This window comes from Anomalospiza imberbis, chromosome 11 (assembly GCF_031753505.1).
Source record: "Anomalospiza imberbis isolate Cuckoo-Finch-1a 21T00152 chromosome 11, ASM3175350v1, whole genome shotgun sequence".
NCBI lineage: Eukaryota > Metazoa > Chordata > Aves > Passeriformes > Viduidae > Anomalospiza > Anomalospiza imberbis.
Genome location: NC_089691.1, coordinates 3,807,366 through 3,831,709, shown reverse-complemented (window position 1 = coordinate 3,831,709; position 24,344 = coordinate 3,807,366). Strand labels below are relative to the sequence as shown.

The window sequence follows — 24,344 nt, the reverse complement described above, 5'->3', positions numbered from 1 at the left end:
TGGCACTGAGAACTTAAAGCATCTGCACTTGCCCTGGTGCCTGTGCTGTGCTGGTTCACTGGGGGTTGGTGGCCAGCTGAGAAAGGAGCTGATAGAAAGAAGATCTTTACATGTACTCAGTGAGCAAAGTCTGGGTGTGCAGGAGCTCTTGGCTGAGCAGTGCTTCACCCTAAGGCAGCTGGAGAAGCGGTGTGCTAACACCTGGTGTGCAGACTGGGCTTTGCCTGGGGTGCCTCTGAGCAGCTGGCTCTGCTCCAGCTCTGGCAGATCCCGTGGAATCTGCAGTTAGGGTCAGAGGAGGTGTGCTGGACTCGGCTGTGTCCAAATTGTCACTCTGAAGGCTTTCCTTTCCAGTCCCAAAGGCTGTAGCAGTGAGAAAAGGGCTGTGGTGTCTGTCCCTGCAGGGAGAAGGAGCAGACTGGCAGTCTGCAGCTGTGCTGGACACAGCTGAATTGGCACTGGCGCTCGTGTCTCTGTTACCATTACACTTACTGTCAGGGTGATGTTCCTTGGTAATTCTGGAAGCGAGGATGAAATGTCGGGGTTCTCCTGAGGTACTGCAGATGCACAGTGCATGGTGGTTCAGTCTGCTAGGTTGGGACAAATTTAGTCTTTGCACACAATTATATTAGTTTAACAGCAGTAGAGTTTCGACCTCTCTGATTACCGAGTCTTGGAAGTCTTTGGGACTTAAATGACAACTACATAGTGGTCCTCTAAAAATCTATTTTTATATGGAGAAAACAAGATTTAAAAGCTGAGGAACACAAACTAGGCTGTAAGTTCCAAAAGGAGAAAACTACTTCAAAGGGAGATGTCTGTTCCTTGGTCGTCTTTCTGTGATAACATTGGTGCCATCCATGTAACTGACATTCATAGTCAGTTCCTCCCAAGCGAACAGGAGCTGGACAAGCAAGTGGTGATTTCATACACTGTGGGACGTGGGAAAAATCAATTCTTTGTGTGTTTCATGTTGATTTTGTCACTAATACTGAGGCATCTCCTCATTCGTTGTGGCAAACTCATGAACTGGTTAGAGAGAAGGACTGTTCGTCAGGAATTGGGTGACCGGACTAGGGGGAAAGGGTGCAAACGGGAAGGGGAAATTTAGATCACGCATTAGAAGGAGCTTCTTTCCCTGTGAGGGTGGGCAGGCCCTGGCCCCCCGGCAGTGTCCGAGGCCAGGCCGGACGGCGCTGGGACAGCCCGGGGCAGTGGGCGGTGTCCGTGCCACGGCAGGGGCGGCGGCGGTGTCCGTGCCACGGCGGGGGCGGCGGCGGTGTCCGTGCCACGGCGGGGGCGGCGGCGGTGTCCGTGCCACGGCAGGGGCGGCGGCGGTGTCCGTGCCACGGCAGGGGTGTCTGCGGTGTCCGTGCCACGGCGGGGGCGGCGGCGGTGTCCGTGCCACGGCAGGGGCGGCGGCGGTGTCCGTGCCACGGCGGGGGCGGCGGCGGTGTCCGTGCCACGGCAGGGGTGGCTGCGGTGTCCGTGCCACGGCGGGGCCGGCGGCGGTGTCCCGCGGTGCCTGCGCCCCCTCAGCCGCTCCGCGCTCAGCCCCGCGGCGCCCCCCGAGCCAGCAGCGCGCCTGCGCGGCGCGGGGTCACCCGCACCGGCGCCAGCGGGGCGCGCAGGCGCGCTGGGGAGCGGGGCCGCTCCACTTCCGGGGCTGTGCAGCTGCTGCGTGCGCGGAGCGTTCGGCGGGAGCGCGGGGCTGGGGCACGGCGGGACCATGGTGAGTGCGGGAACGCGGGGCTGGGGCACGGCGGGACCATGGTGAGTGCGGGAACGCGGGGCTGGGGCACGGCGGGACCATGGTGAGTGCGGGAGCGCGGGGCTGGGGCACGGCGGGACCATGGTGAGTGCGGGAGCGCGGGGCTGGGGCACGGCGGGACCATGGTGAGTGCGGGGCTGAGGGCACGGCGGGACCATGGTGAGTGCGGGAACGCGGGGCTGAGGGCACGGCGGGACCATGGTGAGTGCGGGAGCGCGGGGCTGGGGCACGGCGGGACCATGGTGAGTGCGGGGCTGAGGGCACGGCGGGACCATGGTGAGTGCGGGAACGCGGGGCTGGGGCACGGCGGGACCATGGTGAGTGCGGGGCTGAGGCACGGCGGGGCCATAGGGACTGCAGGGCTGAGGCACAGCGGGGCCATGGGGACTGCAGGGCTGAGGGCACGGCGGGGCCATGGGGACTGCAGGGCTGAGGCACGGCGGGGCCATGGGGACTGCAGGGCTGAGGCACGGCGGGACCATGGTGAGTGCGGGGCTGAGGGCACGGCGGGGCCATGGGGACTGCAGGGCTGAGGGCACGGCGGGGCCGTAGGGACTGCAGGGCTGAGGGCACGGCGGTGCCGTAGGGACTGCAGGGCTGAGGGCACGGCGGGACCATGGGGACTGCAGGGCTGAGGGCACGGCGGGGCCATGGGGAGTGCGGGGCTGAGGCACGGCGGGGCCATGGGGACTGCAGGGCTGAGGCACGGCGGTGCCGTAGGGACTGCAGGGCTGAGGGCACGGCGGGGCCATGGGGACTGCAGGGCTGAGGGCACGGCGGGGCCATGGGGAGTGCGGGGCTGAGGCACGGCGGGGCCATGGGGACTGCAGGGCTGAGGGCACGGCGGTGCCGTAGGGACTGCAGGGCTGAGGGCACGGCGGGGCCATGGGGACTGCAGGGCTGAGGGCACGGCGGGGCCGTAGGGACTGCAGGGCTGAGGGCACGGCGGGGCCATGGGGACTGCAGGGCTGAGGGCACGGCGGGGCCGTAGGGACTGCAGGGCTGAGGGCACGGCGGGGCCGTAGGGACTGCAGGGCTGAGGGGCCTCTCAGCACTTGTTGTTCCCCGGTGCCGCCGCCCGGCGAGGGGCGGAGGGGACCGGCCGCAGGCTGGGAGCGCTGGAGGCGAGCAGCAGGCCGGGGCCGGGGGTGCCTGAGGCCGCTCTGTTTGTGTCTTGCAGGCTCGCAACGCGGAGAAGGCCATGTGAGTGCGGCGGGAGCCCCGCTGAGTCCGGGCTCACCTCAGCTGAGCCTGCGGCCCGACCTGGTCTCACACATCCGTGGCTGCTGGCCCTGACTGTACCTGATCTCACACATCTGTGACTGGCTGGCCCATAGAACTGGCTGTTCTGCCTCTCTTAAAGCACTGACCGTTTAATAATGCTTTTGGGTACTCAGTTGTGTCTGGCCCAGACGCAGTGGGAGTTGGAGGGCACCTGCACACACGTACCTGGTGCTGTGGGACTCCTGTAGCTGTGCTGGGTGGGTCTGTGCAGGAGAGACCCTGTAGTAATGTACTTGTCCCTCTGCAGGCAGGGGGATAAGTACACTGAAATGTGTTGTAAAGGATCCTTGTGGTTTTAGGCGTGTCCCATTTTGGGAACAGAGATGCCAGGCCTGATAGGAGGAATCAGTCAGCATTGCTTTCCTTGAGAAATGAACCACTGAGGATTTCGAGTGGTGAGAAGTCATTAGCTGGAAGAGCTGGAGGTGGTCAGTGAATGCATTCTGTTTTCTGCAGACTGTAATTAAGACCATAATAAACATCCAGAGCAAAACTTGTTCCTGCTGGAATGTGGATTTGCAAAAGTAAATCCGCTTTCTTCTCTTTAGGACGGCCTTGGCAAGATTTCGTCAAGCCCAGCTTGAGGAAGGAAAAGTCAAGGTGAGATGTAAAAGCCCTGGAGGTTTGTTAGCTCAAGCCAGGGAGGAAGGCAGGCCTTGTTCAGAGTCCAGGAGTCCTGTGCTTGATTCCAGTTAGAAGGAAAATATTTCAGCTGACTGAATTTCACGCTCACACAGCCAGGAAGATTCTCCACTAGAGTTTCTCCAAACCTTTTTTACTTTTCTGTTTCATATTGCATATTATGCAGAAAAAAGGGGTTTAATATATTTTAACAAAAGGTAAAACTGTGGGGAAAGGGACAAAATAACTGCACACAAAACCCTAGAAACAAGATGATGCATTAGTTTGTGTAAGCAAGCCAATGGAATGTGAAGAAAGTTGAGAAGGTACTCTGTATAAACTGGAAATAAATTACATTATTTAGTAGTAGCAGTTGAGAAAAGCTTAACCTTAAGGAGGTTGTGTGTGCTGAAAATGGTGAAACTGTCCTGAATGGAACATTTGCTGTATTGGAGAGGACTATGGGGTGTTTTGAAAAAAACAGGTGAGAGATTTTGGTTTGGATAAAGTGGATTTGAGTAGGTCTTTGTAGTCCTTGATAGTTTAACTTGTTAGGGCTGTAAGTCATTATTATTCTCCACTTACTAAAAATGTGTGGGAGCAGAAGGCCCTGGAGCTTGGTAGCATAATTGGGCATTAATGGAGCAGTAAAGCCAGTGTGAAATGCTGTGTGTCAGTGCTCAGCTGAGTTTGATGTGTGTGGTTTTCTGTCCAACAGGAGCGAAGGCCTTTCCTTGCATCAGAGTGTAATGAGCTGCCCAAAGCTGAGAAATGGAGGAGACAGGTAATGGCAACCTGTGGATTTTCTAATTCTCTAGGAAGTAGAACTTTACACTTCAGCCTGCTTACAAGGGGTTTTCCACACTTGTCAGTACCCTGACAGTTAAATCACAGAACATTTTCTGAGATTGTGTGAGCACACAGCTCAGTGTTCAAAGTAGCTCCTACCATGTCAGGTTGCTGCAAGGCCATGTCCTGCTGAGTCTTCAGCACCTTCAGGGATTTAGATTCCGGGTTTTTTGTTCCAGTGTTTGATTATCTTCCTAATGATTTCTTTACCCTTGAATTTAATCAGAATTTCTCCAGTTTCCATTTGTATTTTATTGCTACTTGTCCTATTGCCATGCACTTCTTAAACAATCTGGCTCTGTCTCCTTAGTTCCCTCCACTGATTTAGAAATGAATTTCTGTGTTCTTATTTGACTAGATCATTGGGGAGATTTCCAAGAAAGTGGCACAGATCCAAAATGGTAAGATTTCTTTATGTTTTATTTTTTTCAATATGTAGTCATAAGCAGTTACACTGAAAATCCCATTTCATGTGAACTATGCTGTTTCCATTGCATAAATTCTGAAATTCCTCCGGTGTTTCCCTGAGCTGCCTGATTTATTGTTGTTTTTTTTTTTTTCCTCTCTAACAGCTGGATTGGGTGAATTCAGAATTCGGGACCTGAATGATGAAATAAACAAACTTCTGAGGGAGAAAGGTCACTGGGAATACAGAATAAAGGAGCTGGGAGGTCCAGATTATGCTGTAAGTGTGGAATATGTTGTACTGCATGGTTGTTCTGCTTACAAGTGAACTGACTGCTGAGAAAAATGCATAACATTTAGTTAGCCATGGATGACTGGGCCAGTGTTATTTTTATTCAGCCCCTAAAATGTTTGCCTGTGTTAGAAGAAAGTTTTAAACTATGAACTCTGTTTATTTTTCAGAGGATTGGCCCAAAAATGTTAGATCATGAAGGGAAAGAGGTTCCAGGAAACAGAGGCTACAAATACTTTGGGGCTGCAAAGGATTTGCCAGGAGTTAGAGAGCTTTTTGAAAAGGAACGTAAGTAAAGAGCAGCTCTTCTCAGACATGAATCTGTGTAATAGAATATCTTGAGTAAAATGCTGTTGTGGTTTGTGGGGAGTGCTGGTAACAGCATTTCTGAATGTCCTATGTCAGCTCAGTGAAAAACTGAGCACAGGTAATTAATTAAATGCTAGAGCACCTTTGGTTTTCTCTAACTAAGGAAATGTAGTAAGGAGTACACTGGTTTTTACTGGGAATTCCAAATGGTAAGGACTGATGGCCTATAGAAACTTGCCAGCATAAGAGGCAAACTTTATTGAGAAGTTGTAAATGGTACTCAGAGTTCAGGACTAGAAAAAGGGAAGGTTGGGTTGAACATAATTTTAGAAGCAAGGATGAGTTTTCATAATAAAAAACTGATGTAAGGGGATGAAACTCATGGAATGAGTAGGAATTGCTTGGGCCTGAAAGTGAGGCAAAGACAAATTATGGGAGGTACTCCAGGATGTGGGGAAACCATTGGGTGATGTACTGGAATTGGTCTGTGCAGCCAGAGGGTGACACCAGTGCTCCCAGTGCTGGCAGCAGCTCCATCGTGCTCACGTTGGCTGGCGTGAGGCAGCTCTGGGTGCTGTGAGGGTGGGGACAAGCTGGGGACACTCAGCAGGTGATGGAGGTGACCTGGTGGGTGACTGTGGTGTTGTTGCAGCCCTGCCACCCCCACGGAAGACCCGGGCTGAGCTTATGAAGGACATTGACGCCGAGTACTATGGCTACAGGGATGAAGATGATGGCATTCTGGAGCCCCTGGAGCAAGAACATGAGAAGAAAGGTATGTGAGATTCCAAACCTGCACAGAGCAGCCCAGGAAGGGATGATGATGGACTCTGAAGTTAAGGCACCTTTTTTTCTGATGTAGAGGATTTAGGCAAGAAGTTTAAGTCCATTGGAAAAGCTCTGGCACTAAGACCATGCTGCTCTGACTGGCTCTCAGCCACACTTGCCATTTTCCTTTGCTCCCCAGTTATAGCAGAAGCAGTGGAAAAATGGAAGATGGAGAGAGAAGCACGACTTGCAAGAGGTGAGGAGGAGGAGGAAGAAAACATCTATGCTGTCCATGAGGAAGAGGTAGGGGGTGGCTCAGGTGATGTCACTTTTCATGTGTCTTCTGTGCTTCCTTCTTGGACATGTCATTACTCTGGCAAGGACCCGTCTGCTGCTGTCCTGCCCCTCTCCCCACCTGGACCACTACACATTTTAGTAAGAATCAGTAGTAGGGGAGTGCACTTGGCCCAAGCTTAGGGAGTGCTGGAGGCTGGCAGGTGAGGACAGACCTTTCACTGGAGTGAGAAACACCTTGCTGTGATTTAAGTGGCACTGTTTTTGTCAGGTGGTGTGTTGGTAACTCTGCTCAGTCTGGCTCCTGAGTACAGCCTGCCTCAGTAACAGCACAAGCAGCTTTGGGGACAGGATAATGTCACACTGCCACTGTGAAAACCCAAGGGGTGCAGGGTCTTGTTTACACTTGAATTATGATGCTGCAGGGCTTTGCTGGTGCTGGTGTCACTGCTGTGACATGGCTGTTTCTTCTTCCTGCTCCCAGTGAGATCTGGAGAAAGGTACTGGAAACAAGTTCTCATTTCTCAGTCTGTATCTAAGTGGTTAAGCTCAAGAATAAAAAGGAGGAATCCATCAGATGATCTGGTCGCTCCAGCAGTACCTATTTTATTTCTGTGATCCCATGGTTCATGAGCCCAGCTCTTAGGTGTGGGACCAAAGCAGTACAGAGCTGTACAGGGAAGTGGTACCCCTATTTGTAAAGCACTTGCTGTCTTCTTGCATAGCTGGCTCTTCTTCTGTTCACCGCTTTGCTGTGGCAGGCAGAGTTATGGAAGGGGAGGAAATAGAGCTTTGCATTCATGCCTGTGCCACAGCAGAGCAAAGGCCATATGAGAAATGGAAGCAGTAATGCTGAAAATGTCAAGGAGCAGGATCTGCATGTGATCCTTGTGTTCTTTTGTGCTGGGTCCTTTTCACTCATTCCTGTGTAGTGTTGACCATGCTTTGTTCCTTCTGAAGAAAAAAGGGGGTTTTTATGACCTCTATAGAAAATAACCCTGATGTGATTTCTTTCACTTTTTAGTCTGATGAGGAAGGTGGCAAGGAGAGAGAAGGTGAAGACGGCCAACAGAAATTTATTGCACATGTCCCAGTGCCAACTCAACAGGAGGTAAGACATAACAGCACTCAGCTGCAGAGATGCACACTGGCTTTTGCAAGACACATCTTAATTTACATCAGGTCATCAGTAAAAGTGCCCTAAATTTGTGATTTCTATTACTTGACCCTGCAGCTTTTTAATCCTCTTGCAAATGCTATAACCCTTTTCACCTGTGAATTCCCAAAACCTTCCTAAGTATTCCATAAATTAGGAAGTGTGCTATAGCTGATTATCTGAGGTTTCAGCATCTCAACTGAGCTGATTCCGCCCTGTTTGTATCTCTGCAGATTGAGGAAGCTCTTGTACGAAGAAAGAAGATGGAGCTGCTCCAGAAGTATGCCAGCGAAACCCTCCTGGCACAGAGCGAGGAGGCAAAGACACTTCTAGGATTGTAACAGTGCACCAGTGTCCTGGTTTGTGTGTAATCCCTCTGAAAGCAGCAGGTTCCTAAGTTCTGGTAGCAGTGGGTTTTAGCTGTGGAAGTTCCTTTGGATGTGGAGCAGACTGCTGGGATTACAGTGTGGTGTGCAGAAGGAGAGCCATCGTTCTGGTTTCTCCACTAGGATGACTTGTACTCCAGTGCTGGAAAAGCTCAAACCTTGGTGAACTTGCCTGTGCATCTAACAGCTGTCTTCAGTGCTTTCAGTTTGGGAAGGGGTCTGTGCAGTGGGGCCTCTTACACATAGAACCACACCCAGTGAGCTCCTAAATCCTGGAAGAAAACCCACAGTGTTCCTGCAATCCTCTCTGCTCTGTCCTGACTGTAAGTGTGCACAGCTTCTCGTGCTGGGTATTCTTGAGCTGAGAAGTAACTCACACTATTACACCTGCTTAGTTTGGGCAGATCTTAGGAGTGACTTTGGAGGAGATTTGATTCTTTCTCAAACACATGCAATGTCTAAAACCTGTCACCTATTTTGTGGTTTGTAACTGTGCCTGGATGGATTGCTTAAATGCTGGATATTCCAGCAGCTACTGTAAAAAACTTTGCAATACCTTGTTCAAATATTTTTATTAAAACTTATTTACAACCTGATACCTGTTTTATTCTAGCTCAAAGGATTGTGATGATTCCTTAATGGTAGCCAAAGATTGGGATCATAGACAGCCATCCCTGTAGGGATTTGAAGCTCTGCATCCACTACTGCTCTTGCCTCGTGAATCCTGGGACAGGAGGCAAGGTAGAGCCTGGTCTAAGTCCTATGGATGACTAGTATTGTTGTACAGGTCTGAATGAATGGCATTTGAAGGTGGACATCTGCAGGCATGGAGAATTTCTGTCCAAGGAACAGAGTATTGAGCAGCCAAGGCTGGGACTGTTCAGCATTTCTGGATGCTCTCAGTATTTATCTATTTCAATCTGTTGTGAATAATCCACTCCAGAACAATCAAAGCTCTAAATTATAGACAAGCTTTGTGTTACTTGATGAAGTGATCAAACAAAAAAAAAAAAAAAAAAAAAAAGAAAAAAGAAAAAAATAATTGAAAAAGTGGAAAGCATAGCTGCCAAATTAAAACCTGAAAAAAAAACCAAAAAACAAAAGCCCACTTATTGGTAGCAAGCAGACAACTAACATCACAAACACATTCTTCTCTCTTCCTGGCAGCAGTGCAGCTTTCTCTGCTTTGTAAGAAAGCAGCAAACAATGTCTTTATGGCTTATAATAATTTGTTGTACATTTGCTTAACTATATACTGGAGATAACCAAACTAGATTTAAGCAGGGGAAAAACCAGCTAATTCTTATGGCCTGATACAGTCTGAGGACTTGGTAATACCAGTGGTAGATCCCTTGTGTCACTCTGAATCTATAAAAGATCACACAAGGGTAAAGGCAGATCAGGGAGAGAGTGATGATAACAGAAATACAAAAGCAGATTAAATTGAAAGAATGAGAAAAAAATAACAGGATTGTAATAGACATTCATGTTCAAAGGAGTATGACCAACATCATGATGTAAAAGGCAAGTTTATAAGACAGGGCTGATCTCTGCCAACCAGCAGAGAAAAGGAATAAATGCACGAAACTGCAGTGTGTAACTGCAAGGCAAACTGGCTGCTGCCTGGCCCTGCTGGGCCGGGTCCTCTCTCTGTAGCTCCGAGTGTGAAGCATTTCTGAGCTGAATGCTCTTGGCTGCATCTGAGGGAACAAATTGCAGAGTAATTTTTTCCCACAGTGTCTATATAGCAAAATGCCTGTGTCCTGCCAGGCTGTGGGATTGCTGGTGGAGTCAGGGTGGGGAAGCTGCTGTGGTCACAGCCAGGAAATGGATCCTGTTTGTCCTGGAGAATGGGGCAGTGGGCAGGCTCTGCCTCAACTCTGAGTGCACAGCTGTGCTGGGATGTGTGTGTGCTGCCAGCCTCATGGCTCACACCATCTCTGGAATGCCTCAGCCCTGAACACATCCAGGTTATAGAACAAGTACTCCATGTATTCATACATGCCTGCTTCAGAGTTCTGCCCTGTGTGTGATCCTGGCTTAAGCTCTCTAATTGTTCTGTCTGATGCATCGATTTGGGTCTGCTTTTGTCTCTTAGAAATGCATTTGTGTGTTTCATTTAATGCTAGCCACGTCAGTGGTGCAGATGGAAGGCCACCTTCCCTGTTCTGTGTCCTGGTGAGTGCAGTGCAGTTGCTGAAGGATCAGTTTCTCCTCACAGTCAGAGGGGTGCTGAGGAATATTTGTTGGCAGCACTAGGAAATAAGTGGAATTACCTAATCTCCATTAGCAGATGAGCAAGATAAACAGAGACAGCTTTGCAGAATATCCATTAACTAATGACATTTTATGCTGCTTGTCTCACTTTCAAGTGTAGCTCCAGGGGTGCAGAGCTGAGGCACTGTGGTGTTTGTGCATGTTAGGCTTTTTCCCAAAAGATGAATCACAGAATGGGTCAGTCTGGAAGGGACCACTGTGGGGCATCTGGTCCAACCTCCCTGCTCCAGCAGAGCCATTCCAGGGCACAGGATTTGTCCAGACACTTCTGGGGTAGCTCAAGTGCGACAACTCCGCACCCTCTCTGGACAATCTGCTCCAGCGCTCAGTCGCTGCACAGGGAAGAAGTTCTTCCTGGGCATCAGTTCCTGCCTGTTATATGTAACAGGTATAATTCACGCCATTTTTTAAATATATATTTATATAATGTTAAAAATTGATGGATGTACCCTTTGGCATTAAATGCCTCCCTTCTCAGGCAAAACTGAGTGTGTGTTAAAACCTGATTTACAAGCAAGGGGATGTAGCTCACCAGGAGATGGGCCTTATCTGAAGCGACATGGAGACACTCAGGCGCTGATCATCATCAGGAACATCCCCCCCCCGGGCCGATACATGTGAATACTCCGTTCCCCTAAATTTCATCAAGAGTTTCCACGACACCAGACTTTGAATTTCTCTGCCTTGTCGCCGAGAAGGAAATCTCATCAACTTATGGGACTTTGAATGAAACAAAGGACTGAATGCCGAAATCCTGGCCTCAGGCAAAATTTTCCCTATAAAAATGGCTTGTACCAGGATGGTGGTGTGGGGGCATAGAGTGAAACCTCTGCTGAGGCTGATCTCTGTGTCTTGCACCCAGCGCTGATCCCGGGCTCGGCACTGTCCTTTTCCGTGTGGCTGGCTAGTTAGATCTCTATTGCTAAAATAAATTATTTTTATTTTTTTAATTTGGCTGGATCATTTTTCATTTATAACACTGCCCGTTCCTCGTGTCCGAGCGCTTGGCGCCACCAAGCAGAGCCTGCTCCATCCTCTTGGCTTCCCACTCAGGCCGGACATGCCCAGCTCCCTCGTAAGAGAGATGCTCCAGTCCCCTCATCCCTTGGCCAGGCAGAACCAGACAGAATGTTTCCTGTGATCTGTTACTAAATTTAAAAATAGTGATCTCCTCGGCCGGAATGGCGTCCTGACTGCTGTTCGCCCTGCTGCCTGCCGCCGTGAGCCGGAGGGGCCGAGCGGCGGGGGAGCGGCGGCGGCGGCGCGGGGCTCGCCGGGCGCGGAGCCCCGGCAAGGCGCGGGAGATGTCGCCGGGCGCTGCTCCGCTGGCCGGGGCTGACGTTGGCCCGTGACGCGTGTGACGCTGCCCCGTGAGCTCACGCCGGGCCGGGCGGGGCGGTTGCCGGCCCCGCACTCCGCTCGCCATGCGCCGGGCGCTGCCGCCGCTCCGCGCCCTGCTCGGGGCCGCCCGCCCGCCGCGGCTCCCGGCGGCCCGGGGGCTGTGCGGCCCCTTGGCCGGGCGGAGCGGGCACAGCGCGGTGAGCGGGGCCGGGGCCCGGGGCGGGCGGGCCGGGGAGCAGAGAAAGCGAAACGGGCGCGGGGCGCGGCGGAGCGCGGCCGGGCCACCCGCCGTGCCCGGGGCTGGGGATGCCCGGGGACATCCTCGCTTCCCCGGGACGCCGGGACGGATTTCCCGGGCACTGCTGGCCGCAATTCCTGTCCCGGGGCTGCGTGTGCTCTGGTCTTACAGAGCGAACGAGGGAAACTCGTTCCGACCACTGCCGGCTCTGTCCCTGTGGTTGGGCAGCGCGGCACAGCACTCCTGTCACCAACAATTTCTTTACAGTCAAAAGGGAAACAAAGCTGTTAACATCATGACCTCTATCATTGTATCTATCATATATATATGTTCAGTTCTTCCCTTAGTGCTTTTTCCCCTTTAATACTTTCTTTTTCTTCCTGCTAGTGTTACTCGCTGTAAAATTGCCGTTTGTAATCTGTTATCTAAACATCTGTTATTTGTATGTTACAAAATTAACGTAAAGAATCGCATCTGCTACAGAATTATTCCAATACCACTATAGTTTCAGCAGTTTCATGCACCCATTCGCAAAGCCTGGGAAGACTGCTATACATTTATTAGCAAGCCTTCAGCAGCATCTCTGCAGCAGTTGGGTTATTTCTGACATAGCTTTCCTGAAACGGGTGCAGGCTATGTGGAGACAAGGACTTCAGGGGTTTTGTTCTTTAAATTAAAAGGGTGATGATTCTACAGAGGAGAGAGGAGAAGGCTTCAGGGGGAGTTCTTGCATGTAAAGACAAAAACCCAGCCTAATTTAAATGAATGGGAATGCAATATATTTACAGTGTTGACGGTATTAACTCGGGCTGCCTAGGGGGGCGGATTTCCGCTGTTGTTTGAGCTGCATCCCCATTCCCAGCAGTGCCTGTCCCTGTGCTGTGCCCAGCTGCAGCAAAAATGTGGTGGGTGAATAAGTGATTTGGAACAAAGTGCTGCTTGAGTGCCCTTCTCCTGCACAGGCGACACAGTGGCTGTGGGTGCGTGCCCCGAGCCAGCTCCGGTAGCAAAGGCTGTCCCACGTCCCATGGCTGCAGTCCCCCTCATCGTGCTCAACCTCGGCCCTTAACCCTTCCCTTTTCATCACTCACCATAAATCCCAAGGCTCCTGGTTTCTGCTTTAGGCTTGGGAGAGAAATGAGCCTTAGATGATAGGTTTTATTCTGTGCTTTTCCAGCCTGATCCAGTAACAGTTTCATTGCTCGACAGTCCTCTCTCTGTCTCTGCTCCTTGCCCTTATCACCCAGCTCATCCTTCCTCACTCTCCTTGCGGGGCTCACCAAGTCCAGCTCTTCACTGCCTCCAAGGCAGGCAAGGAGATACATTTTAGTGACTCGAGCAGCATCTTGGTGTGAGGAGGTGCTGACTTTCCCAGTTAGTCTGCCCTATGTGAAACTAGGACTGAAGCCATGTGTAGAAGCACAGCAGTCACTTGGCTGTAATCAAACTCTTGTGGAACAGAACAGTTTTACTACAAACACCTTGTAAGGGAGCAGCCAAATACAATACTTGTGTCCAAGACCTGCCTACTGCTGAAAAAGTTAATTTTGCATATTTTGTTAGTATTCTGTGGGGGTCAAGCCATTAAAGTGACCCACTGGCACAGCAGCATGTATTTTGTACCTTTTGGCATCAGTTTAAATTAATTTTTCCCTATCTTCTGAAACAGTCTGGAACTATTTGTAAGGCAAAATAGCTTTCATGAGTCTGTATGCATAAGGCAGAGGGAGTTGTGGTGCTCCTTGTATCAACATGTTTTTAGCATGAAGATGTGCCTGTAAGGCACATTAAGATGTGCAGTGTTATAGATCCCCTGCTCTCACTGGAGGTGTCTGTTCTCAGGGGATTTTAGCTGCTGCAAACTCTATTAAATATGTGCAAGGACAGGCATAACTGATGTACACTTTGATTTCATCCCTCCTTCCAGCTCAGCGTGCTGCCATCCTTTGGATTTCTCTTTGACATTGATGGGGTGCTGGTGCGGGGGAGGACCCCCATTCCTGCTGCCAGAACAGCCTTTCAAAAGCTGGTCAACCCTCAGGGACAGTTCCTGGTGCCCGTGGTCTTTGTCACCAACGCCGGTGACTGCCTGCGTCAGAAAAAAGCTGACCAGTTGTCTCACCTACTGGGGGTTCCAGTGAGTCACCTAAATCCCATTTATTTCATTAGCATGTTGAATGTGTCAGGTGTATTATCTTCCATTAAATGCTGCTCAGTTCACCAGGTCTGCTTTTCCCTTAAGCCCTCTGACATGCTTTGCTGAAAGTAAAAAATGCAGTCCAAAGCTAATGGCTTTTCTACTGGTAAAGACACTGGTTTTTCCAATAGTAAAGATAAAGGTATTTCTTTGGAAAGATGGTAAGTAGGGATCCACAGGAGCATCTTTCCAGAATAATAGTCTTACTGGTTACTACCTGTCCTGTTGAAGGGGTGGGGATATGTAAACTAAAAGAAGGTGATAATCTGGTACAATTAAATCAGAGCTGCAGTTTAGCAAAGGGCCCACAATTGGAACCAGGTCTGATTCTCCTTCCCTGTTTGCTTCCAAATTAATTTGGTGATTTTATAAAATCAGGAGAGAAAGGCTTGTTCATCTTTAATCAAGCTGGAAGCTGAAAGGGAGATGTATGATAATTTGTCAGTAAGGTATTTTTTTCTGGCATATTATCAATACATCATTTGTGAAAGGAGAAAATGCTGATTGTTGTGTAATTCCTGGAATCTGTCACATCTGTTAATCGAATCTATGTATAAACAACTACTTTGAAAAACAACAGACTCATTTTGTTTTTAAATCCCAAACAGATTTCCCAAGATCAAGTGCTGATGTCACACAGTCCTCTGCGGATGTTCAAGAGTTATCATGAAAAATGTGTCCTGGTATCTGGACAAGGACCCCTTCTTGATATTGCTCAAGAGTATCTTTAAAACAAGAGTTTAAAGAAACCCCACAACTTTCTGTCAAAGTGTTTTCCTTAATCAGGTTCAGGGGATCCTATGGATGAAGTGAAAATCAAATATTTCAACCCTACAAATGCAGTAATAAATAGTAATGATAGTTCCTAGTATGGTGTCAAATTTATGTTTTGAATGTGGTTTTATGCTAAGTGCCCAAAGAACTTGAATTATATTGATATCATGGTGGTATCAAAATTTCAAACTGTAACTTAATAACCTTAACTTTTGCATAAGCTTTCCTCAGGCTTCCATTAACTCCCTTCTGCACTTCTTCCTTTAGTGGGATTTTCATTAAAGTTGGTGTAAATCATAAGTTGTAAAAATGTATATGCAACTTTTAAGCATAAGCTCTATTTGAAGTACAAAACTGAGAAAAAGGTATTGAGAGAACATTCCAGTTAACAGTCAAAATTCATTAGGCTTGGCTAAGAGAGAAGTAGATGAGAAGACTGAAAACAAAGCAGAAGAACTTTGGTCTCTCATTTATCAGCAGTGAGACAATCATCTTTTTGTCTCACAGGAGGAAAATCTGTCTTTGGTGTTGCTTTCATTGCTAACTCATTTGTCAGCAGAATACCTTTAAATGGTTAAGGTGGAATGAGCAGTTTGAAAACCCTTTCCTGTGAGCAGCTGTGTGTCCTTAGCTGGTGTGCCCCAGCCTTGGTTTCTGCCAGCCCATCACCATTGACACCCTGCGGGAGAAACGCCCTCTGCTCGATGCAGTTGACCATGACAGAAGACCCAACGTCCTGGTGAGTGGAGATTTTTATTTCAAACCTCTCTGTTTGCTCCTTGCGTGACATCCTATCACAGGGATCAATATTTAACTACCAAGGTAATGCTGCTGTTCTTACATTGTATTTTGACTTTGCTTTTCTGCTTCCTTATTTGTTTTATTACAACATTCTCAAGAACAATTCTTTTCTCTCAGTAGTAATTCTTTAACCCAGCCCTTGATTTTGTAGCCTGCTGTTGTGGGAAAGCTCACACAATATAATACAGATACCTAATGGAAAGCTGATTAGCTTCCTCAGAAAGTGTGGAAGATAACATAAGCTTTTCCCTGAATATATGATTGTGTTGTTATTGTTTCTAACCCATGAGGTTGCTTTGATTGGAAATGAATGCTTTGAAAAGAAATAATTTTCCCTCAAAGGGCTCCCTTTGCTGTTTATAGCATTATTTAAATGTCAGTAGTAGGTACGGTGGTCCCAGTTGATTGTGCAGAATTTAAAGCAGAAGTGAATAGCTGGGTGTGCTGCTCACATTCAGGGCCAGCCTACAAAGTGGATTTCCCCCACTTGTAACAAGGACTTTCTCTAGCTCACAGAATCCATAACTCAGCTGTGTCACCTTTTGCTGGGCTCCTCACCCATGTGCATGGGGGAGGTCAAGAACCTGTTAAAGTGTTTGTCACCACAGAGAGTAAATAACGAAGTGCAGACTCTTAATTGTTTAGCAAATATATTACATGTTATACAGCACATTCCTTATTAGAACTGTTAAAGAAAAACACCTCCAAAACTATTTTTCAAATATCTTGGTACTACTGGAGGCCTCTTAGTCCTGTGGAAAAATACACATCCATACTTTTATGCACAAGTAGTTAAAACAACTAATTAAACAAGTAATTTAATCAACTGAAATTACAACACAAGTAGTTTTAACAGCTGGAGTTAAAAAACTCCAGGGGCAGCTCAGGAGAAGCCGGAGGCAGGTGCAGCACAGTCACTGCTGTCCCTGTGCCAGAGATGTCACTTCAGAGAGGAAACACAAGTTTCTGAGTGAGCTGATGTCAGGTAAATACCAATATAGAGTGCATTTCCTGTTGGACGGACAGGAGGCAGCTGTGGGAGCTGTGCTTGAGGTTATTCTGTTAAAAATAGATGTTTAATCTTGTAGAAAACTTTCACTTTTTTCTTATTGCAGTCCCCATCTGCTGTGGAGCTTCCCAAGATTGAGGGTCAGTTATCTTTATTTAACTTGCATCTATCCATTAATAAATGAAATATTTTTATTTTATTTTATTTTATTTTCAGAAATTATTTCTAGATTGTTGGGCACTTTGAAAATTTGTTTGAGACAATCCAAAAATTTCCTTGTTAATGACATCTGTCATTCATTTGAAAGCATCATGTGTCGTAAAGCTGGTTTTTATTGTGTGCAGTTTTCAGCCACTGGGTTTTGAAGTTTGAAGGGTATATGAGGTCTTCTTTCCTTTCCATCTGCCTTTAACAGGCTATTGTTGCCCTCCTTTCATAAATGAGCAATGAACTGATGTTCATTAATCAGAAATAATTGGTCTTGTTCTTACAAGTAGTCAGGATGCAGCTGTAGTATGAGAAGGGTCTTGTGTTCACTCTTATCTCATCTGAACTACAGGAAAGTAGAAATTGGACTTTAGGATTTTAAAATATCCATGTCAGATTATTGCTGGAGACCAAAGCAAATTTTAAAAACAACATCATCCAAATTTTGTTCTGAGATGAACAAATCAACATCTCTGGTGTTGTATTTAAATGCTGTGTGTAAGCAGAGAATGCAGAAGTTATGGAAGACTTGGAAATACGATTCAGAAGTTAATATTGTAATTTCTGGAGAAACTTCACCTGTAAAATAAAATTCCTAAACCCATAGATTTTGCAGTGGGGTCTTATTACTTCTGAGATGTTCTGTGGATGATCGGGCATGTGATATACTAAGCCCCTAAATTAATGTGTTTGTTTGATCAGTTCCTGGTTATATTAAATGACTTGTTCAGTCTCTTTAGGCTGAGTTTTAGGCCTAGTGTCAGAGACTCAATGCTCTGTTAAAAATTCCATGACTGTTCTGTACCTGTGGCTCTCACAGCTGTGCTGCTGTTTGGGGAGCCAGTCAGATGGGAGACCAGCCTGCAGCTGATAATTGATGTTTTGCTGACAAGTGGCTATCCTGGGAATCCCTATGGGCAGGAAAACTACCCTCACATTCCCGTGCTGGCCTGCAACATGGACCTGATGTGGGTGGCAGAGGCACAGTCCCCAAGGTAAGTGCTTTATTCATAGAATGGGGATTTATCTGGGGCTTCCTCACTTTTCCAGTAGGATTCAGAGCCAACACTTGGATACGGAATGCTTGATGGAGCTTCACAGCAGGGCTTGGCTTTGAATGCAACGTCTCTAATGCACTTTCAGCTAATGCTGCCTTGTTGTGGCTGCATTATTGCATCCAGGAAATTAGTTCTCAAGAGAAAAGCTGCTTTTAAGCTCTGAACCCTTTTGTTTCTTCACTCCCAGAACAGTGGAGAAAGAGAGGTTTTTCCTGAGGGCCTCAGAGCCTTGGTTCAAAGGCAAAAATAAAAAAATTATCAAGGCTATTGTTTCTTTTCATTAGGTCCCTCTTAGGTATTTCTCTTTTCCTGGTGGGGTAAAGAGCTGACCCTGCTGGTTGAAAGCAGTGAGTGGTTCTGAGCTGAGGACAATGCAGTGAGCTCTTTAAGGAACACAAGAAAAAGCAAGTAGAACGTGCAGAACAAGGTGCCAGGACCTCTAAGAGTGGTTTTGTTTGATTTTGCTTTCAGTAGAAGGTACTTCTTTAATAGGTTTGTTTCCTTTCCCCTGTCTGTAATTTGAAATAGAAACTTATTACTATGACTTGATTGCTGCCTCAGTCCTGGGTCAAAGATCTGCTCAGATACCAGTCTTTGGAAGCAGAGGCTATCTCTAATTAGCACAGATATATGTATGATATATATGTAGCTTCAGGCTACAGTGAGGCAGCCAGGATGCCTCCAGTGAGCAATTTTAAAATGAGATAAGTCTGTTGTGCCATCCCAGTAATGTGGGTTTATTTTGGTGTCAGTTGTTCAGCTAATCAGCACTTAATTTTCAGTGAACCAGCTGCAGAAATGTTGCATGCTGAGTGGAATTTGATAGTTGCAGGACAAAATTTATTCCGAAAAAATAATGAAATCAAAAGCTTTGTTTGATGTTTTAAATCTGTGCTAATGTAATTTGATTTGGTATTATATCTGTGTAGGTTTGGGCACAGAACATTCATGGTTTGGATTTATATCTATGTAGGTTTGGGGACGGAAGATTCATGGTTTGGTTTTATATCTGTGTAGGTTTGGGGATGGAAGATTCATGGTTTGGTTTTATATCTGTGTAGGTTTGGGCACAGAACATTCATGGTTTGGATTTTTACCTGTGTAGGTTTGGGGATGGAAGATTCATGGTTTGGTTTTATATCTGTGTAGGTTTGGGGATGGAAGATTCATGGTTTGGTTTTATATCTGTGTAGGTTTGTGCACAGAACATTCATGGTTTGGATTTTTACCTGTGTAGGTTTGGGGATGGAAGATTCATGGTTTGGTTTTATATCTGTGTAGGTTTGGGCATAGAACATTCATGGTTTGGATTTATATCTGTGTAGGTTTGGGGATGGAAGATTCATGGTTTGGTTTTATATCTGTGTAGGTTTGGGCACAGAACATTCATGGTCTGGTTTTATATCTGTGTAGGTTTGGGCACAGAACATTCATGGTTTGGTTTTATATCTGTGTAGGTTTGGGCACAGAACATTCATGGTTTGGATTTATATCTATGTAGGTTTGGGGACGGAAGATTCATGGTTTGGTTTTATATCTGTGTAGGTTTGGGCACAGAACATTCATGGTTTGGTTTTATATCTATCTAGGTTTGGGCACAGAACATTCATGGTTTGGATTTTTACCTGTGTAGGTTTGGGGATGGAACATTCATGGTTTGGTTTTATATCTGTGTAGGTTTGGGCACAGAACATTCATGGTTTGGTTTTATATCTGTGTAGGTTTGGGCACAGAACATTCATGGTTTGGTTTTATATCTGTGTAGGTTTGGGCACAGAACATTCATGGTTTGGTTTTATATCTATCTAGGTTTGGGCATAGAACATTCATGGTTTGGTTTTATATCTGTGTAGGTTTGGGCACAGAACATTCATGGTTTGGTTTTATATCTGTGTAGGTTTGGGCACAGAACATTCATGGTTTGGTTTTATATCTATCTAGGTTTGGGCATAGAACATTCGTGGTTTGGATTTATATCTATGTAGGTTTGGGGATGGAAGATTCATGGTTTGGTTTTATATCTGTAGGTTTGGGCATGGAACATTCATGGTTTGCTTGGAAAACATTTACAAGAAGATCACTGGCAAAGACCTGAAGTACGAGGCGTTGATGGGCAAACCCAGCAGGCTGACATACCAGTATGCAGAGCACCTGATCCGGGCGCAGGCCCTGCAGAGGAGCTGGGAGCAGCCCATCCAAACCCTCTATGCTGTGGGGTAAGCTGTGCTGCGCCCCACAGGTGCAGCAGGAAATCCCAGACCCTCTGTGCTGAGGGGTCAGCTGTGCTGAGCCTGACAAATACACCAGGAAATTACTCACAGGGTAAATGCCAGCCAAGAAAAACACACAACTCCTACCAGCTTGTTTCTCCTACCATTAAGACCATCTTTCTCAGTGCTATGGTATATTTTTTGTGACATTTCTAATCTTAAAAATTAATGATGCTTTGCTCTTTTTATGTGTAATTTCTACAGAAGCACAAAAGTTGTTTTATATGCAACTAAGATTTCTCCTGATTTTTTTTTTTTTTTCTGTAATAGGCTGTGTAAATCTAACAACAAGGGTTTGCCTGGGTGTTTATTCTGTTAGGTTTAGTTGGTGTAACACCAACTGCCTTTGAGCAAAGGACAGTTAGAGATTGTAGAGGTCGACTTTATCTCTGAGGTCATTTAGGTTGGTCATATGCTACTGCGTGTGCTGCCACATCATAGAATCCTTTTCAGAGAAGAAGATAAGGCTGTATTGTATTAAAGACTGTTTCAGAATCTCCAAGATATTTGGCAAAATAAGCTCATTCATGGGCTGCTCATACCTTGATTTTGTCCCCCCTTGCCCCAGTCTGCAATATGGAGAGTGATTAATTTTTATCCTGTCAGGCTTCATGAAAATGGTGCAATAACATACCTGCGGGGCTGGACTTCTCCCTGTCTGCCTGATTCCACATGAAGTGGTGTAAAGTAGCCAATAAACTGTTGGATGGAAACGGTAAGAATGCCTTTTGACAGCTGAAGCTGCAGTGCCGACTGAGTTTCTCGTTTGCAGGGACAATCTGATGACGGATGTGTACGGAGCTAACCTGTACAACCGCTACCTGGAGGAGAGCTCCAGGACAGGCTCCAAAGGCCGCCTCCAGGCCAAGGCTTCCGCAGGCAGAGCCCCTGCCCTGCTCCCTCAGGACCACGAGCCTGGCGCCAGCTGGCAGAGCGAGCTGGCATCTGCAGCTGCTGCCCACTGCAGGTCTGTGCTGGTCTGTACCGGGGTGTACAGCCCCCACAGCGAGGTGCCCCTGCCCGCCAGGGACAGCATCGCTGAGAACGTGTTCCACGGGCACAGGGATTTCACCTTCGACCCTGGCTTGGTGGAGCCAGACCACATTGTGCCAGATGTGGATGCTGCTGTAGACCTGGTCTTCCAGCTGGAGAACTTTGCACCTCATTGAGGTGACATGACTTCTTAAGGACCACTCAGTGCTGTGCTTTTCTTGCCCAAAACACACTGTGCTTTACAAGAGTGCCACAAACTGCTGCCTTCTAAATCTTTTAACCTCTGAATTAATACAATCTATTGGGTATGCTTATCAGTAGTACATGTAGGTACATGTGTGTGTTTAATTATATTAAATGTCAACAATGCTTTTTATAGTGCTTCTAAATATGTAATTTATGGCTGGAGTTGCCCTTTACTGTCTCCCTCCTTGTTATGTTATGCACTTTAACAGCAATATTTCATAGTAGCCTATTCATGTACTTGTACTTAAATCTCTCCATGACAGTAACTCCTTTTTTTTGCTAGAAGATTTAGCTTCTAGGTGTTGAGGATCTTGAGGATACCAGATTGTGGTGCTGGGGTCACTCAGTCCATTCCACGTGGGCTGGCACAGAGCACACCATGTATTATTGCCTGGCATTCTGCAAGTACTGAATGCTCCCTTCAGTCAGAGTGCAGTTCAATTTGTTCCACCTTGGACTTGCTCTCATCTGACCTGCTCCTGCCTTTCCTTGTGTGAATCCTTAACTGTGCTGGAACTCCATAGTCCTGGAAGGGAAGCAGCAGACCTGGGTGGCCTCTGCCCTCTGTGGCCTTTTTCTTTTTGCTCTTTGCTGCCTTTCTAGCTGCAAATTTTTTTTTTTTTTTTTTTTTTTTTTTTTTTTTTTTTTTAGAATTTTGAACCTTAGAAAGCTTTAGCAGTTTTGTTTCATGTGTTTCTGTGAGTTGGGACTTTACACTGAATCAGTGACCACTGCTCAGCCAAAAAGTGCCTCCTAATTTACTTGAAGCCTCATATCACTGTGGTAATTAACTGGCCTTTAGTGTAATATATTTCATCTCACGTCAATGTTATATGTTGTTTGGTTCATGGATTTTGTAGCTGTTCATTTAAAAAGTAATTTATTTTTTGTTATTTTTGTAAAATGCTTCTAAATTTTCATCCCAAAGAAGCCTTTGAAAATATTTCTGTGTTATTTGTTATAACACAGAAGCTTGTAACATAAGCTTGGAAAACATAACCCAATTTATTGTTTTAAACCAAAGTCAACTTACACACAAAGATCAATTCATATTAGGGACTAGTTAGGTTTCTAAGATTGGGCTTTTTTAGGGTTTTTTTCTCAAATTTGAAATTGTACAAACAAACCCTGGGTGCTCATTTCTCCCAGGTTCATGCAGGGCTGTCAGAATGACTTCCTGGCCAAATCCTTCCGGGCTCCTTATCCCAACAGCAACTCTGAGAGCTCACAGCTGCTGTGCAGTCAGATTTTGTTGCTGTGTTTCCTCTGTTTGCAGAGCACTGTAATCCCCTCTCCACTGTCAGGATTCTTGATTCATCTCTTGTAATGTTTCCTAAGCAGCTTTCAGCGTCTCGCTGGATGCAGTGTAAGGACACTGCTCTAAACAGTTCATTCCCTGCTTCTTCACTGGAAAAGTATTTACAGTAGCACATTCTTGCCTTTTTATTGGTACAATGAACAGATATCCACCTGTTTCTTTAGCACTTTCCTGCAATTTACCAAGTATTTGCAAAGAACACCAAATCTAAGTAAAGATTGTAATTTTGTAAGGTCAGGATGATTTGAAGTCACATTGTTTCAGTACTAAAGTATGTTAGAAAACTCTCTAACTTTACCAGAATTGGTGAAGCAAGGAATAAAAATGTTGGAAGTTGCTGAAGAACAGAAAATGTTGTGTTTGTTTCTCCTTTTTTCTGTAGAGTTTGGACGAACACTTCAAAAGGTTTGTGAAGGAACTGTATATAAACCTCTTAGATCTCATCCCCCATGGAAACATTAACATAAAAGGTGTTTATAGAAAAGGAAGACAGACTCTTTTTCTCTGTCACATCACCAGGAAAATCTAAAACCCTCCGAGCCTCAGATTATTCCAGATTCTCCAGCTCCATGGACTGACCTCCAGCTTGGTCAGGGCAGACCCTCAAAAAGCCAAAATGCTGAAAAAAACAGCAAAAGAAGGAAATAAAGGAAATTAGAAATAGTGACCTGAATAACACTACACACAGAAGGCAGTTACCAACAGAGGTGGAAATCTCTTCCCATCAGTGTAAAGGGGAGAAACTGGGATTACAAGAGTTTCTCTGAAACTCAGTGGTGTGCTGCCATGCTCTGTAACTTGAACAGAAATGGGGACTAACAGGTATCATAGCATATCTCACACAGTCTGTATTAAAATCTTCTGTCTAGACAAGGATGAATTCTTGGGTGATGAAATATATCCTATTTTCAACGTTGACAGGAACAGGCTGCACACTTAAAAGTTTCAGGAAAATGATTCTGTGGTCACTTCTGTGAGTAAAACAGATGAGTGCATATTCCAAATAGCACAGGTGGGTTTACTTTGTGTAAAGATTGGTTTAATTTGTCTAATTCAGACACCTGGGACTCAGCTGGTCTTAATTAAAAGTTCTCCTCCTTGCATTGTATTGGTCTTTTATGCCAAGCTCAGAATTCAGTACTGGGATTATGTTAAACATGCCTTACAGTTTAACACCCAGCAGGTGATTTATGTATTTATTGGTTCATTTACTGACCTGTTCCTGAAGCAGAAGCAGCACCTGCTGTACAGGTAAGAATTTCTGTAATCTCAGAATCAGATTTTCAATAGCATTTGGGATTGGTGTCTTGTTTTATGGAATTGTATCTGGGAAAATGCTTTCTGCTAGTTCAACAGCTACCTTCCTGCCCATAGATGTGGAGAAAAAATATTCAGTTAACTTAAACTATAAAAAATACAGGTATTTTTTTGCAAGTACAAACTACATAGTGAAAGGTCAGTTCACTGCAGCAAATGAAAA

General features: G+C 46.4%; 2 protein-coding genes across 5 annotated transcripts; both read left to right on the top strand.

Moving 5' to 3' along the window:
* The first annotated feature begins 1,917 nt into the window (after positions 1 to 1,917).
* On the top strand, positions 1,918 to 8,726 carry ISY1 (ISY1 splicing factor homolog). Of its 4 annotated transcripts, none has more exons than XM_068201483.1 (11): positions 1,918 to 1,972; positions 2,952 to 2,974; positions 3,604 to 3,655; positions 4,395 to 4,460; positions 4,884 to 4,926; positions 5,098 to 5,210; positions 5,393 to 5,510; positions 6,184 to 6,306; positions 6,499 to 6,602; positions 7,618 to 7,704; positions 7,983 to 8,726. In XM_068201483.1, exons 1-11 carry the CDS (start codon positions 1,970 to 1,972, stop codon positions 8,088 to 8,090), a joined length of 840 nt encoding a protein of 279 aa, XP_068057584.1. In that variant the 5' UTR covers positions 1,918 to 1,969; the 3' UTR covers positions 8,091 to 8,726. The 4 variants fall into 4 exon arrangements, with proteins under 4 accessions (XP_068057584.1, XP_068057585.1, XP_068057586.1 ...); XM_068201484.1 differs by lacking the exon at positions 1,918 to 1,972 and adding an exon at positions 1,993 to 2,047; XM_068201485.1 differs by lacking the exon at positions 1,918 to 1,972 and adding an exon at positions 2,243 to 2,254.
* A 3,081-nt stretch (positions 8,727 to 11,807) lies between these two features.
* On the top strand, positions 11,808 to 23,216 carry LOC137480453 (haloacid dehalogenase-like hydrolase domain-containing 5). The gene is made up of 8 exons (XM_068201479.1): positions 11,808 to 11,950; positions 13,919 to 14,128; positions 14,797 to 14,909; positions 15,608 to 15,701; positions 16,879 to 16,912; positions 17,800 to 17,974; positions 20,065 to 20,253; positions 21,080 to 23,216. Exons 1-8 carry the CDS (start codon positions 11,837 to 11,839, stop codon positions 21,474 to 21,476), a joined length of 1,326 nt encoding a protein of 441 aa, XP_068057580.1. The 5' UTR covers positions 11,808 to 11,836; the 3' UTR covers positions 21,477 to 23,216.
* Positions 23,217 to 24,344: the final 1,128 nt, after the last annotated feature.

Coding starts and splice junctions, on each gene's coding strand:
- ISY1 (XM_068201483.1), top strand. Junction 3,656..4,394: donor TTGAGGAAGGAAAAGTCAAG/GTGAGATGTAAA, acceptor TCTGTCCAACAG/GAGCGAAGGCCTTTCCTTGC. Junction 5,511..6,183: donor AGAGCTTTTTGAAAAGGAAC/GTAAGTAAAGAG, acceptor GTGTTGTTGCAG/CCCTGCCACCCCCACGGAAG.
- LOC137480453 (XM_068201479.1), top strand. CDS start 11,837: ATGCGCCGGGCGCTGCCGCCGCTCCGCGCCCTGCTCGGGGCCGCCCGC. Junction 14,129..14,796: donor CTCACCTACTGGGGGTTCCA/GTGAGTCACCTA, acceptor AATCCCAAACAG/ATTTCCCAAGATCAAGTGCT. Junction 15,702..16,878: donor ACAGAAGACCCAACGTCCTG/GTGAGTGGAGAT, acceptor TTCTTATTGCAG/TCCCCATCTGCTGTGGAGCT.